This window comes from Fusarium mangiferae (genome assembly GCF_900044065.1).
Source record: "Fusarium mangiferae strain MRC7560 genome assembly, contig: FMAN_scaffold002, whole genome shotgun sequence".
Lineage (NCBI taxonomy): Eukaryota > Fungi > Ascomycota > Sordariomycetes > Hypocreales > Nectriaceae > Fusarium > Fusarium mangiferae.
The window spans coordinates 1,739,123-1,750,750 of record NW_024573922.1 but is presented as its reverse complement, the minus strand read 5'-3'; the positions used below and the strand labels follow the sequence as shown (position 1 = coordinate 1,750,750).

The window sequence follows — 11,628 nt, the reverse complement described above, 5'->3', positions numbered from 1 at the left end:
TATTGAAACCAAGAACGCTTGACACTGTACTCAAATGCGCCACAGCATGTTGTCCACTCAGTTAACGGGCGGAAAGTCAGGTTCAGGAATTAGGTCATTTAGCAGCCGTTATTGCATAAGGGTATCTCAAAGCAGAGTCTACACTACATCAAGCGCGCAATACAATCAATCTATATACACGCCTGTCTTCCACCCAGGCCGAATCACGGCAGTATGTCATTCCTTCATCAATATGTGCATATGTACGGTCTAATTCGAATTACGGCGTCGTTCGAGTCGGACAGCCCATCCCTTGATGGCGAGGATGATAACGACCCAAGCCATCAGGATGGCGACCAGACCCATGGTGACAGTGTACATGAACATGACGTCGAGTTTGTAGTGGATCATTCCGTCGACAGTATCAGTGCTCTACTTCAAGTTAGCGTTTTGAATCTTTTTTCAGGGGCCCTCGACATACACTAGCCATAAAGATGATACCTCCAGCGATCAGTCCGAAAGCAGCCAAGAGTTCCGTTGGGGGACGTGATGGGAGAATGGACTTGGGTGGCTTCAAGTACATCATGAGGTATGTCAACCCTCGAGCAAGGGAAGCTCCTAGAAGGAGGTCACCCCATTGCTTATGAACCATGCTGGACATCATGGTATGCTGTGTGTGGGAGCTCATCATGAGCCCAAGCAGCATGATGACCAAAGCTGGGATGGGGTTGAGCGAGAACTCGTATGTGTCGGGGGCTTCAGGTTCGTTTGCTTCCTCGGCCGTGTAAGGGCTCTTGGGTCGAACTTCGTCCACAGTTGTGTTGAGAAGATGGCGAATACGTGTCGACTCGATGAGCATACCGCACTAAAGAAACAAGTCAGTTTTTGCTGTGGAAAAATCGACTGAGGCAGCTCGAGCGACTTACCAAGCCTCCTCCAATGAACAGAACTGTTATGGAGATGTGCTCCATGTCCTGGGCGGTCCAGTCTCCTCCCCAACCGCCGAGGTGCTCCATGAAGATATTGGTAGCGCCATAGAAGAAGATCAAGAAGCTCTCGACAAACTCAGCAGAAGGACGCCACTTCTGGGAGTCCTTCCTTGGTCGAACATTCCACGCCCAGCCAAGCTCTCCAAAGCTGCCGGTCCAGCGGCCGAGGGTGAAGATACCTAGCCAGAAGAAAACACCGCCCTTAATCCAATGCGCCAGTCCATTGAAGATTCCGCCACCCTCCTGGAAGACTTGTCAGTCAAGTGTCGCAACCAAGGTATCTGCTAGCAACTTACAAAGAAACGACCAAAGGTGACAACACCGGTTGCAAGCGCAATGAAGCCGAAGGGGAGGATAATGCGATCAACTATGCAACGGCCGAGGTCGAGATACTTCCATAACCGCGAAGCAGCGACCTTGGAGGCGTGGCGAGCAAAGGTTCCCTGAGGTTCAGGAGAGGCTAGTGATAATTCCTCTAGGTCGCCATCATCATCCTCGTACTCTTTCCTGTGGTTGTTGATAGGCGACTCTATGCCATTGAGAGTAGATGCCGAGTCGCTTCGAAGCGAGGGTGTGTCTGGTTCGGTTCCTCGTCCACTGTCGTTGGACATGCGGTAGGGGCTGGCATTGTGGTAGCCATTGTGCGAAGAGTAGTCGACCTCTTGCGTCGCGACAGGCAGAAAGGCATGTGTCTCGTTACTTGGCGTCTTTCGTTTACCCCTTAGAGCTCCCGCGATACAGCCCACGGCACTTACAAGGACCTGGGCGCAAACGACCCAGGTCACAATCCAGCCAATCTTGTGGTGCGCATTGTTTGGATACAGGTCTGGGGTCTGCGCGTTATATATCACGCCGACCAGGACTCCAAGAGAATTTGTAGCTAGGAAAACAAATTGCGCCGGTAGTGTAAAGCGAGAGTTTGCCAGCGAGAACATGACGGCTGGTGTTGGTGGTGTTAGTCGGCGCATAAAGCTCAACACCATGAAAACTTACCAATTGGTAGAATAAATACCCAAGAAAGAACCATCAATGCAATGTGTGTGTATATGACTCCAGTATGTTCAGTATGCGCAAAGTAGGTATCAGGGTAGCCCTCGCTGTTGGGCGGCTGTGTCGTTGTGCTGCCGCCATGGGCCATTCCCATTCCCATATCCATGTCCATGCTTTCACCACCGCCATGCGCAGTTACCGCAGGTAGAAGCGCCAAAAGCAATGGGCCAGATGCATGCGACATCCTTCCTGTGTAAATCATCTTGGTAACGTACGTCCAGAAAGGGTTGTCCGCAGAAGGAAACAATATATGCAACGAAACAGGACAAGACAAGACGGCTAGACGACGAGAGATCGCAAGCAGTAATTATACTTGTTTACAGCAAATAAGACACAAGCAGGAGGACATGTATAATCATGCGATCAAGTAGACGTCAAAACGAAGAGCGTTTCAAGAAATCATGACATGGCATTGTTTTATCTTCTATTGTTACTATCGGGCCCGAGCGGCCGAAAACAGGTCATAAGCTGAGGCATTGGAATCTCTTGGTCAGTCGGAGACAAAACGACGAGAGCCAAGAGAGGATACGCAGCAGTTGACCATCCGAAGCTTCCGAATTGCTTCATCATGGAAAGTTGTACCTTGACCTCTGAATAGGTGGGAAAAACAAGACAACAGGGGGAAAGAAAATAAATGTGGTAAGCATTTGGATGGATAGTGGGGGATCCTCGAAATGGGGCCGGCCGGTGGGGGGTGGGCATCGACAGCTCGAGCACACCCACCACCCGACTGTACCTATAGGTAAGGTAAGTACTAATCTGCAGCATCGTAGAGGTTACTGTACATGCATTGCCTTAGTAGTACCTACTAGAGGTAGGTATGCACTTCCTAGATCAGGGCAGGCCCTGCTAAAGGTACCTAGGTAGTCCGCGGGGCCCATGTGATGTAGTACTTACTTTAAGGATCTGTTGGTTCCGAGTAGGTAGGTAAGTAGGTAAGGCAGTTACGCTTTTAGTCCGTTCATGGTCAACGTGGTCGATCGATCGGCACGGAAACTTTGGAAAAGGCATCTTCTCGAAGAACGTCAAGGCATTTCGGCGGAGATGAAGTGGATATCACAGGCCATGCATGGGTGGATGGATCCTCCTCTTCCATTCCTATTCTCACCAAGCACAGAGATCATTAGTTGGTTAGTTAGTTAGTCACTGGTCACAAGAACTTTCTGTGTGTGTGTGTGTGTGTGTGTGTGTGCTGTACTGTAACTTGCTGCAATGCAGGGCTCGCAACCCTTCACCACGTTTGGTAACAAACAGTACCACCCTTGGTTACGTGCACCTCGACTCGGCTCCGATAAACAGGCAGTCAGCCACTCACTCACTAACTTACAAGTTAATTACGAATATTCAGTCATAAGCTCTACACGTACTAACTATGGCTTCTCAGTCATACCTAATTACCTACTCAAAACTGACTTGTTTAGGCCTGCATCACCGATATCAGAGCACATACTGGTATCGAGCAAAATGCCGAAATCCATATGAGAGCTTTCGTCTTTACAGGCATTATCATGCATCATGGACAGCTCTTTATGCCGGCAGCTTTGGCGCTAGTTACCTCATCCCGCGCTGAACAATAAAGCTACGCCGTCGTTCATTGGATGCAGCGGTCTTCAACCTCTTTGATGTGTTCCCTAGATCTAAATAATCCCGGTCCAGCATCTCCACACAACTTCAACCCAACTACGCCGACAATTCCGCACACTTTCTCCTCGGCTCTTGACTTACAAAGTTTCTACGTCTGTGCAGTGTAAACGATAAGGCTGTATATGACGTCTAGTGTAGTCAAATATTCGTTTAGGGCTGACAAAGAAGTGTACCACTTACAACACAACGGCAGCGCACTTTGCTTTATACGCCTTACTACATGTGTGTGTGTCTTTGACTTACATACACTTGATAGTTAGTCTGTGCTAGTCCAACGGGAACTTTTCACGGAAACTTTCCTCGTGGACTTTGATGACTGCGGATGATTCATACCGAAGTGTCTTGGCAATCACAGATCTTTGATCAAGATCAGGAAATGTAACTGTAACTGTAACTGTCGGTCTGAGCACTAGACTACCTACCTGCCTGACGGCATTTGCAGGCTCTATCATTATCTCCGTCTCCGTGGGCCCGATGATGCCGGTCAACCAGACAGACAGACAGACGCACTCCATTAAACAGGGTCACAACCCACCAACCTCGAGCTGTCAAAGTGGTCACAAGGCATCACGTAACCATGCCCATGGGCAAGGAAGGGCCTGAAGCCGGGCGTAAAATACAAGGGTCATGAGAAGGAACATTTGCTCAAGTTGGATGGTTCTGGAGTGCCACCAAGATATCAGATTACCCTAGATGTCCTCCTCCGCTGACAAATTGCTTCGTTTTACAAAACACAACTCGGTTGGAGGAAGAGGTGCATAAACAGGAATATTTCTATCCCAGTCTAGGACAGAATTATCGGATCGTTCAGGATGTGCTGGCTCACCGCCCACTTGGTTGTCGAGTCCGTGGTGCTGACTTGCATCCATCGTGTGTACGTATTACACCCAAAAGAGTCAGCTGTCTTGGGTTGCAACCCGAGCCAGCAAATAAGAGTGAATACAATGATCTCGCCAAGAACGGCAACTCGTGGTCAACTTGTCTCCATTCCTCAGGTACTAGGTATACGCATATCTGTACGTATGCTATACGCCAAAAATTTACTCCCGAACACTCCGCAGTTTGAGCACCGAGGTTCTAAGGTACAACGATTAATTATGTATCATCGAGCTCTCTCTTTTCACGGCCTGTCGTATGATATTCGGACAAAATTGGACCGTTTGTGGCTGCATGAAACGGACCTCTAAACGACGGGTTTAATGTTGCAGTCTCAAGACACCTAACTCTTGTACTGTACTTACATGCATGGAGAGCTTGGGATCTGATGTGACGACATTGCATTGCACTGCAGCTAGTCTCCGTGATCGGCCGAACTGAAGCTGCTGCATGTGGATTACAGTAGGTACTTTATCTAGAGTATTGATCTGCTTACAGTACACTTCACCATCAGCAACAATGTCAGTTGTTGAGAACATGGCCAATGCCGTGGGTTTGTTTGATAGAGTGGCTGCGATAATGGACAGGGGTGTGTTCCCAGAACCAGAACCCAGTTGGCGATCCCCACCAGTTTCATAAGATAGTTACATAGGTACTAAGTAAGTCGCCATCCACAAGGTCCATATCACATCAGGATCCATTGATTTAGATGATCCGACGCTGCCGAAGGCCCTGCCTCATATCGCTACCAAGTTTACCCTACAAACTTGCTACAAAACTCAGCGCTTGGCATGCCCAAATCATGCCATTAACCTAACCTAGCCCAGTTCAGTTCAGTCCAGTCCATCCTGTTTAAAAGTCCGTATTCCCGAGCAAACACGGCTCGTTCCTCACAATGGCCTTTCGGGTCATGAATGATGAATAACTACCTACTTGCTTTATCACGGCGATTCGGGAATACACCAGTGACTCAATTTGGCCTCTCCATTGTCCACTCACTGTAGCTCAGACTCATAGAGAAGCCCGGCCGTCTACCAGCAACTTCCATTCGTCACCGTCATGAGCTACGCGACCTTCGCTCTCCAGCTTTCCCAGTATCTGCAAAACGCCGCCACGAGCTGCTGGGTGCAGATTCTGAGGCACATCTTTGTAAATCACCTCGACCAGATCGGTCGCTGTCCATGCCGACCACAGTGCAGATTCTTGAGTTTCCACTTCACCAGGCCCCGTCTTCAACGTCTGAATGACCTGATCCTCTCGCTGTTTTCGATGCGCGATGTACTCGGCAATCTTTGCTGGTCCATTCTCAATCACCGGCCCGTGTCCAGGGTATGCTCGGCCTTTGAAGAGAGGTTTCATTTCTTCTAGGCTTCGTAGATACGTGATCATGTCCTCAAATACCGCAGTCCCTTGACCGAGGACGTTGTCGGCTGTGAACATTGCGTCTTCTTCCTCAAGAACGAACGCCATATGATCCTTTGTATGCCCTGGTGTATACGCGGCTTTCAATGTAGCTCCGTCGACTTGGAAGCGCTGCCCGTGCTTGATTTCATGCTGGGCTTCCTCCGGAGTGTGCTTGAAGATTCTCGTCTGTGGTGAGATGCTCAAGAGATCTTTGATACCACCTGTATGATCATGATGCCAGTGCGTGATGAGCGCGGCATCTATAGTCGCATTCTCCTGCTGTAGAGTCTCGCGAATAGATGAGATCCAAGCATTGCGACCCTCGCCAGTGTCAATGAGAAGCCGCCGACGACCTGTACCGAGAAGATATGTGTTTGTGCCTTGAAGAGTGAATTTGCCTGGATTGCCGCCCAAAATGCGGATGACTGTAGGACTAAGACGCTCTACAGCTGGCAGAGTAATGAGTTGAGTTGCCATGGTGCTCTAGTTGTTGGTAATATTCAAGGTGGACGAACGGCGTATGGGCGACTATCGGTGCTGATTGGGAGGGGTCCGGAGCCGGGATCCCCAAAAGTCGGGCCGGGAGTTCGGTAGACAGTGGAGACTTTGAGCCCCGTTTCTAGTCAAATAAGCTCAAAGCTCAAAAATGTTTGTGTAGGTCAAGGACGAAAGATGAGAGAAATACCTAGGGAAGAAGATATCGATCTAAAAGAGGTAGGGAGGGAGCTGGCAGTTGTCACCCGGCAATCTAAACTGCTTATTCAATGGAGAATGAATAGACCTCGGCACGACGGTGCTCCTCTTCTAAGTGCATATTGACGTGACGGATGGAGATACAGTAATAGGCATCACTTTGCACATCATAAATAATAGCTATAATCTTGTCTGGTACTACATATCAGATGCTGTATTGGAGTTTTCAGATATAGGGAAAATCATTCTCAAGTGACTATCAACTACAACATCACCAGTCAATGTGCCTGTTAGACCTTAGACGCGCCGTGGTCGCGGTTAATATGAGGTTCAGCTGGTGAGACTAGTGCCAAGCTGGGTAAGGTTGGTAGGCAGGTTATCTTATCGCCCTGCATGACATGGGTATATGGAATTTTCAAGAGCGCCTCCATCACTTGATGTATATACCCGCCAATCTTACACCAAAAGGTACCCGGCACACTGAGTTTTAGGGAGCCTGCATCCGTTGTAATCTCTCCTAATTTAGTACCTACTATACCTTACCTTACCTTAACTTAGGTACCTTACAGTAAGTGATAGTGGCTTTCAATACCACTCCTGCACTTCTATTTCCATCCAACCCATGCATGCATGCATAGATGCACTTACTTAATCTATTCTATTAATTGAAGGAACAATCAATAACTAGGCGCAACAACAAAGTTTGATCTTTTCATCTCTATTGTTTAATTCCTTAGCGGCCACCTCTAGACGCTCATTCACCTCCTACCGTTCATTAATCTTTTTGATATTCAGTTTCAACTCGAAGAGGTTGGCCACCATTTGTCCGACTTTCGGCTTGCTGTTTGTTGGTTGCACATTCATACAACTCGGTGCCTCGCGTGCATCCTTCAGCCTTGTACACCATCACATCACCCGCCAGGCAAAGGAACGAATAAATAAACGAGCGAGCGAGCGAGCGAACGTACAACAAACCGATCAAGAATAAACGAATAGTCAAGCCTGTCGTTATATGTGGGTCTTCGAGTGTACCGTACAGTAACTCCTCGCCGCATCCGCTTGATCACGAATCGAGCTCCCTTTTATCAGCCGCATCAACAAGCTTCATTCGTCTGCTACGAGCTTCAATTGCTGCAGCAAAACTCTAGCCGCAAAGGCCTGATTCCTTACAATGTCTGGGCGACCGACAACCCCGGCCTCACCTAAGAACATCAAGGTGAAGTCTCCGGTCCCCGGATCACCAATGTTCGGCTGTGGTATGGCAACCCAATGCTCTGTCTCTCTGTATCCTTGTCTAATTGTCCCTAGAGCATGTACAACTCCTCCTCAGCAAGAACCAAGAGGTCATGAACAGCTCGATCACGCACTACAAGTTAATCCTCCGCAACATCTTCGATGCGACACCCATCGTCCCCCAAACCTCAACACAAGAGGGCCGACCCGTTACGACCCTTACCTCGAACTACCTCTGCCTACAATGTCCCATGACCGTGTCCGAGGAAGATCGATTGAAACACGGAACCAAGAAACAGCACCGTTTCTGTTAGTAGTCTTGTGCTGCTGCTTTCCGCTGCCTGCTTTACTAACCCTGGCGCAGATGTTGACTCTCGGAGCGGTTGCCTGTACTGTCAGATGTGCGACGATTTTGTCTGGGACCCAACTCTCGAGGAGCTTCGAGTGAGAAAGATAGGGACCGGCTCTTTTTCTGGTAAGCGATTGTGTGCGGAGATGCATCAAGTCAAGACTCGTCCATACGCGATACAGAATGAGAACGAATGGCTGTATCCTTGACTGACGTGTTGCTCGCGGATGGTTTTCTGTCGCCTGAAATTAACTGTTGGCCAGGTCGCAAGAGAAAACACAATGAGCTCTTCTCAGACTCCATGAAGGATGACCCTCGGTATATTACTAACAATACCACGACCGCCTCCTGTCGTGCAAACGGCCTGCGCGGCATCTATAACGCCGGTGCGACCTGCTATCAGAACGTTGTTCTCCAAAGCTTCTTGCACAACCCATTACTGAGAAACTTTTATCTAAGCGATGGTCACCAGAGCAATGATTGTCAGGTCCCTCACTGCCTGAGCTGTGCAATGGACGACATGTTCCAAGATTTTTACGCCCTAGAGAACACTAACGGGTATACTGCTGCCAATATATTGTCAGGTTTCTGGATCTCCGAGAAGAAGGCATTCGAGAATCTTGTTACCACCAAAGAACAAGATGCTCATGAGTTCTTCCAGTTCTTGGCTGAAGAGCTTCATGAACGAAATGGCGATGGCAAAAAACCGGAGATCGGCAGCGAACATAGCTGCAATTGTATCATGCATCAGACATTCTACGGCAAGATGCAGACCACAACAACGTGTCAGAATTGCTCAGGCCAGAGTAATTCTATCCAGTCGTTCCTTGATCTGAGTCTAGGTCTCGAAAATGTCGTCCAGAAAAAAAGCAAGAGGACTGGCCAGAAGAAGCCTTCTCTAACCTTGCAGGATTGCTTGGATGAAGAATACATAAAGTATGACAAGTGCGAGTATCGGTGCAACAACTGCAACGGAACTCAACAAGCCAAACGACATACCAGCATTAAGCGGCTGCCAAACGTACTGTCCATACAGCTTAAGGTGAGTGTAGTCGGTGGCTCGTGGGTGCTGGTGTTGGTTCGCCAAGTTAACTCTTTTCACAGCGCTTCGAGTACAGACATGGCCGCCACGATCGTGCCGCGTCAAAGGTCGACAACGAAGTCAAATTTCCTCTCCAACTGAACATGCTTCCTTACACCAATCGTGTCCGCAACCACGAGAGTCGTGAAAGCCTTGAGCTGGAGCGATCATGCACCTATGACCTCCTTAGTGTCGTGGTTCATGTGGGCGAGATCGACACTGGCCATTATACATCATACTGCCGGGTCGGCGACCAGGTAAATTTTACTCTTTATGGCGCTGTATCAGAGCTGACATATCTTTTCAGTGGTTCAAGTTTAATGATCACAAAGTCGAGTTGGCGAGCTTATCTGATGTCCTTGGGGCGCAGGCCTATCTCCTTTTCTACATCATTCGCTCGCTGGCCTAGGCAATCGGGGGTTTAGATGAGGAGAGCCAGAAAGGCGTTAATGATCATGATCAATAAGTCGACTGGTTCCATATATCAGCTGCAGGTTGAGCGCAGTATGGAGCATTGCTCGGCGCATATATGTAGTTTATTAATACCATGGCACCCTTCTGAAGAGGGCGGTCCACGGTCTTTCTTCAGATGTATCTCTTTTTCTAAATGTGGCGAACTTCACTGGGTCTGGCATCCACAGATTTTCCATAAGTCATTGCGCCTTGTGTCACACTTCCCGGTCTTCTGTATTCTTTCAAGACCTTGAACTCGAGATGGTTCCAGTAGCGGGTGTCATCTCTTAACGCCTCGCATCTCCCGTTCAACCTCTTTAATCTGATACATCAGATCGCCAGTCCCAAGTTGAACTCTCGAAATTGGCGTAGCAGTAATAGTGGTTACTTAAACCCGCGTGAGCGGGCTCGAATGTTGTCGCATAGACTCCAAGCGAACGGTAGAGCTTGTCGACAATGGTAGCCATTCGTTCTCCCGTGCAGACAATCACACGAGGCGACTTTGGCTTGACGAGCCAACGGCCTGTTAGAGCAACTGGTGGGTGACATGTTAATGGTGAAATTAGAGGGTGCAGATCGTGTGATACGGGATGGAGTAACATCCGGATAGTGGCCAGGACGACTGTGAGCATTACTTACACTTTGTCTGGCAGTCATTGCTGAAGAATGGAGGGTCAATGATAATACTATCCAAGCTGCCCTTCAGATGGGCTGAGATAATAATATCAGCATATGTCAAAAACAGTCCTCAACTAGCAAAGCAGTCATACCTGGAAGTTGGAGAGGTCGCTGGAAGTCATAAAAGACAAACTCGGGAAAGACGCTGAAACGGTGGTCATGTTCGAATAAGACCAGCTTAGGCCGGTCTTCAATAGGCCAGAATCTCTGTGTCCCAGTCAGTTTCTGGGTTCTACATATCAAGTCCTAGGCATAACAGAAGTCAGATTTGATCTTACAAGACGGTTCTTGAGCGCGATGAACACACTCGGTGTCGAGACTACGCCAATAGTCGAGCTTGACGATGCACCATCGAGGAGCTGATCGGCCAGAGCAAAGGCTGTTTCGTCGAGAAACTATATCGTCAGGCCCATGTTAGTATGCGTTTCTTTCCACGATGTCAATATCATGAAGTTGTAGTGCCAAGACCAGCCCAGTACGTAATAGATACCCCAACTTTGGACGCAAAGGCACAGACTATATCCCAGAAGCCGATCGCGATGCCATGCCATGCCATGCCATCTATCTCCACCGCCAGAGCTAAAAGGCGCAAGACAACTGGACGAGAGGACGTTGTTTGTGCATGTCGTCTTACGTACCCAAAACTGCGATTCGTTCCAATCCTCCGTAAAGGCCGCCATGCTCAGCGGTTGATCGTCCGCATCCTCCGCTACAGGGTCCTCGTCTTCCGGTTCGACGACGCCGAGTCCGGCTCCAGCTCTCGGAGCGGCGCCGGTCCTCAGCTTCTCAAATGTCTTTTCGTGTGCGTCCTTTTCGGCGTGGAACTCGGCCAGCGCGGCCAAGGCGTGACTCGAGAGGCTTCTGGAGACCAGACCAGCCAAAGTCAGTAAACTGGGCCCTGTAACTTGGGGTGACATGGATGTTTGATATCTCTTACATGGGCTCTTCATCTCCAAAAGACATCGGAATGTTGTCGTCAAAACGTATCTTTTTCTTGTTTGATATGCGGTCGCTCCAAAATGCGATGCAATACGATACAAGGTTTTGTGCAGGGGTTTTGGCGGGGTCCTCTTTGCTGGCTGCCACTGCTTCCTCGACGGTCTAGACTCTCGCTACCAAAGAGCTGCATATTGGATGCGATGATGGATAGCTGTAGGGTAGCCACGCATGGACTGATTCTCTCAACCTTCATATTATCT

At 48.9% G+C, this 11,628-nt stretch overlaps 5 protein-coding genes across 5 annotated transcripts; 1 reads left to right on the top strand and 4 right to left on the bottom strand.

Moving 5' to 3' along the window:
- Positions 1–249: 249 nt before the first annotated feature.
- Positions 250–2,220, bottom strand: FMAN_06104 (uncharacterized protein; the record flags this gene model as incomplete). Its single annotated transcript, XM_041827158.1, has 5 exons — positions 250–411; positions 461–844; positions 906–1,211; positions 1,265–1,908; positions 1,962–2,220. The coding sequence occupies 5 exons, from the start codon at positions 2,218–2,220 to the stop codon at positions 250–252; spliced, it is 1,755 nt and encodes a 584-aa protein (XP_041678149.1).
- Positions 2,221–2,508: 288 nt separating this feature from the next.
- FMAN_06105 (uncharacterized protein) lies at positions 2,509–3,029 on the bottom strand (the record flags this gene model as incomplete). Its single annotated transcript, XM_041827157.1, has 2 exons — positions 2,509–2,754; positions 2,916–3,029. The coding sequence occupies 2 exons, from the start codon at positions 3,027–3,029 to the stop codon at positions 2,509–2,511; spliced, it is 360 nt and encodes a 119-aa protein (XP_041678148.1).
- A 2,520-nt stretch (positions 3,030–5,549) lies between these two features.
- FMAN_06106 (putative metallo-beta-lactamase domain protein) lies at positions 5,550–6,419 on the bottom strand (the record flags this gene model as incomplete). The annotated part of the gene is made up of 1 exon (XM_041827156.1): positions 5,550–6,419. One exon carries the CDS (start codon positions 6,417–6,419, stop codon positions 5,550–5,552), a length of 870 nt encoding a protein of 289 aa, XP_041678147.1.
- Positions 6,420–7,806: 1,387 nt separating this feature from the next.
- Positions 7,807–9,707, top strand: FMAN_06107 (uncharacterized protein; the record flags this gene model as incomplete). The annotated part of the gene is made up of 6 exons (XM_041827155.1): positions 7,807–7,891; positions 7,944–8,177; positions 8,233–8,343; positions 8,481–9,259; positions 9,322–9,555; positions 9,606–9,707. 6 exons carry the CDS (start codon positions 7,807–7,809, stop codon positions 9,705–9,707), a joined length of 1,545 nt encoding a protein of 514 aa, XP_041678146.1.
- Positions 9,708–10,068: 361 nt separating this feature from the next.
- Positions 10,069–11,346, bottom strand: FMAN_06108 (putative NADH2 dehydrogenase (ubiquinone) 40K chain; the record flags this gene model as incomplete). The annotated part of the gene is made up of 5 exons (XM_041827154.1): positions 10,069–10,286; positions 10,391–10,462; positions 10,522–10,636; positions 10,708–10,824; positions 11,068–11,346. The coding sequence occupies 5 exons, from the start codon at positions 11,344–11,346 to the stop codon at positions 10,069–10,071; spliced, it is 801 nt and encodes a 266-aa protein (XP_041678145.1).
- Between the last annotated feature and the right edge of the window lie 282 nt (positions 11,347–11,628).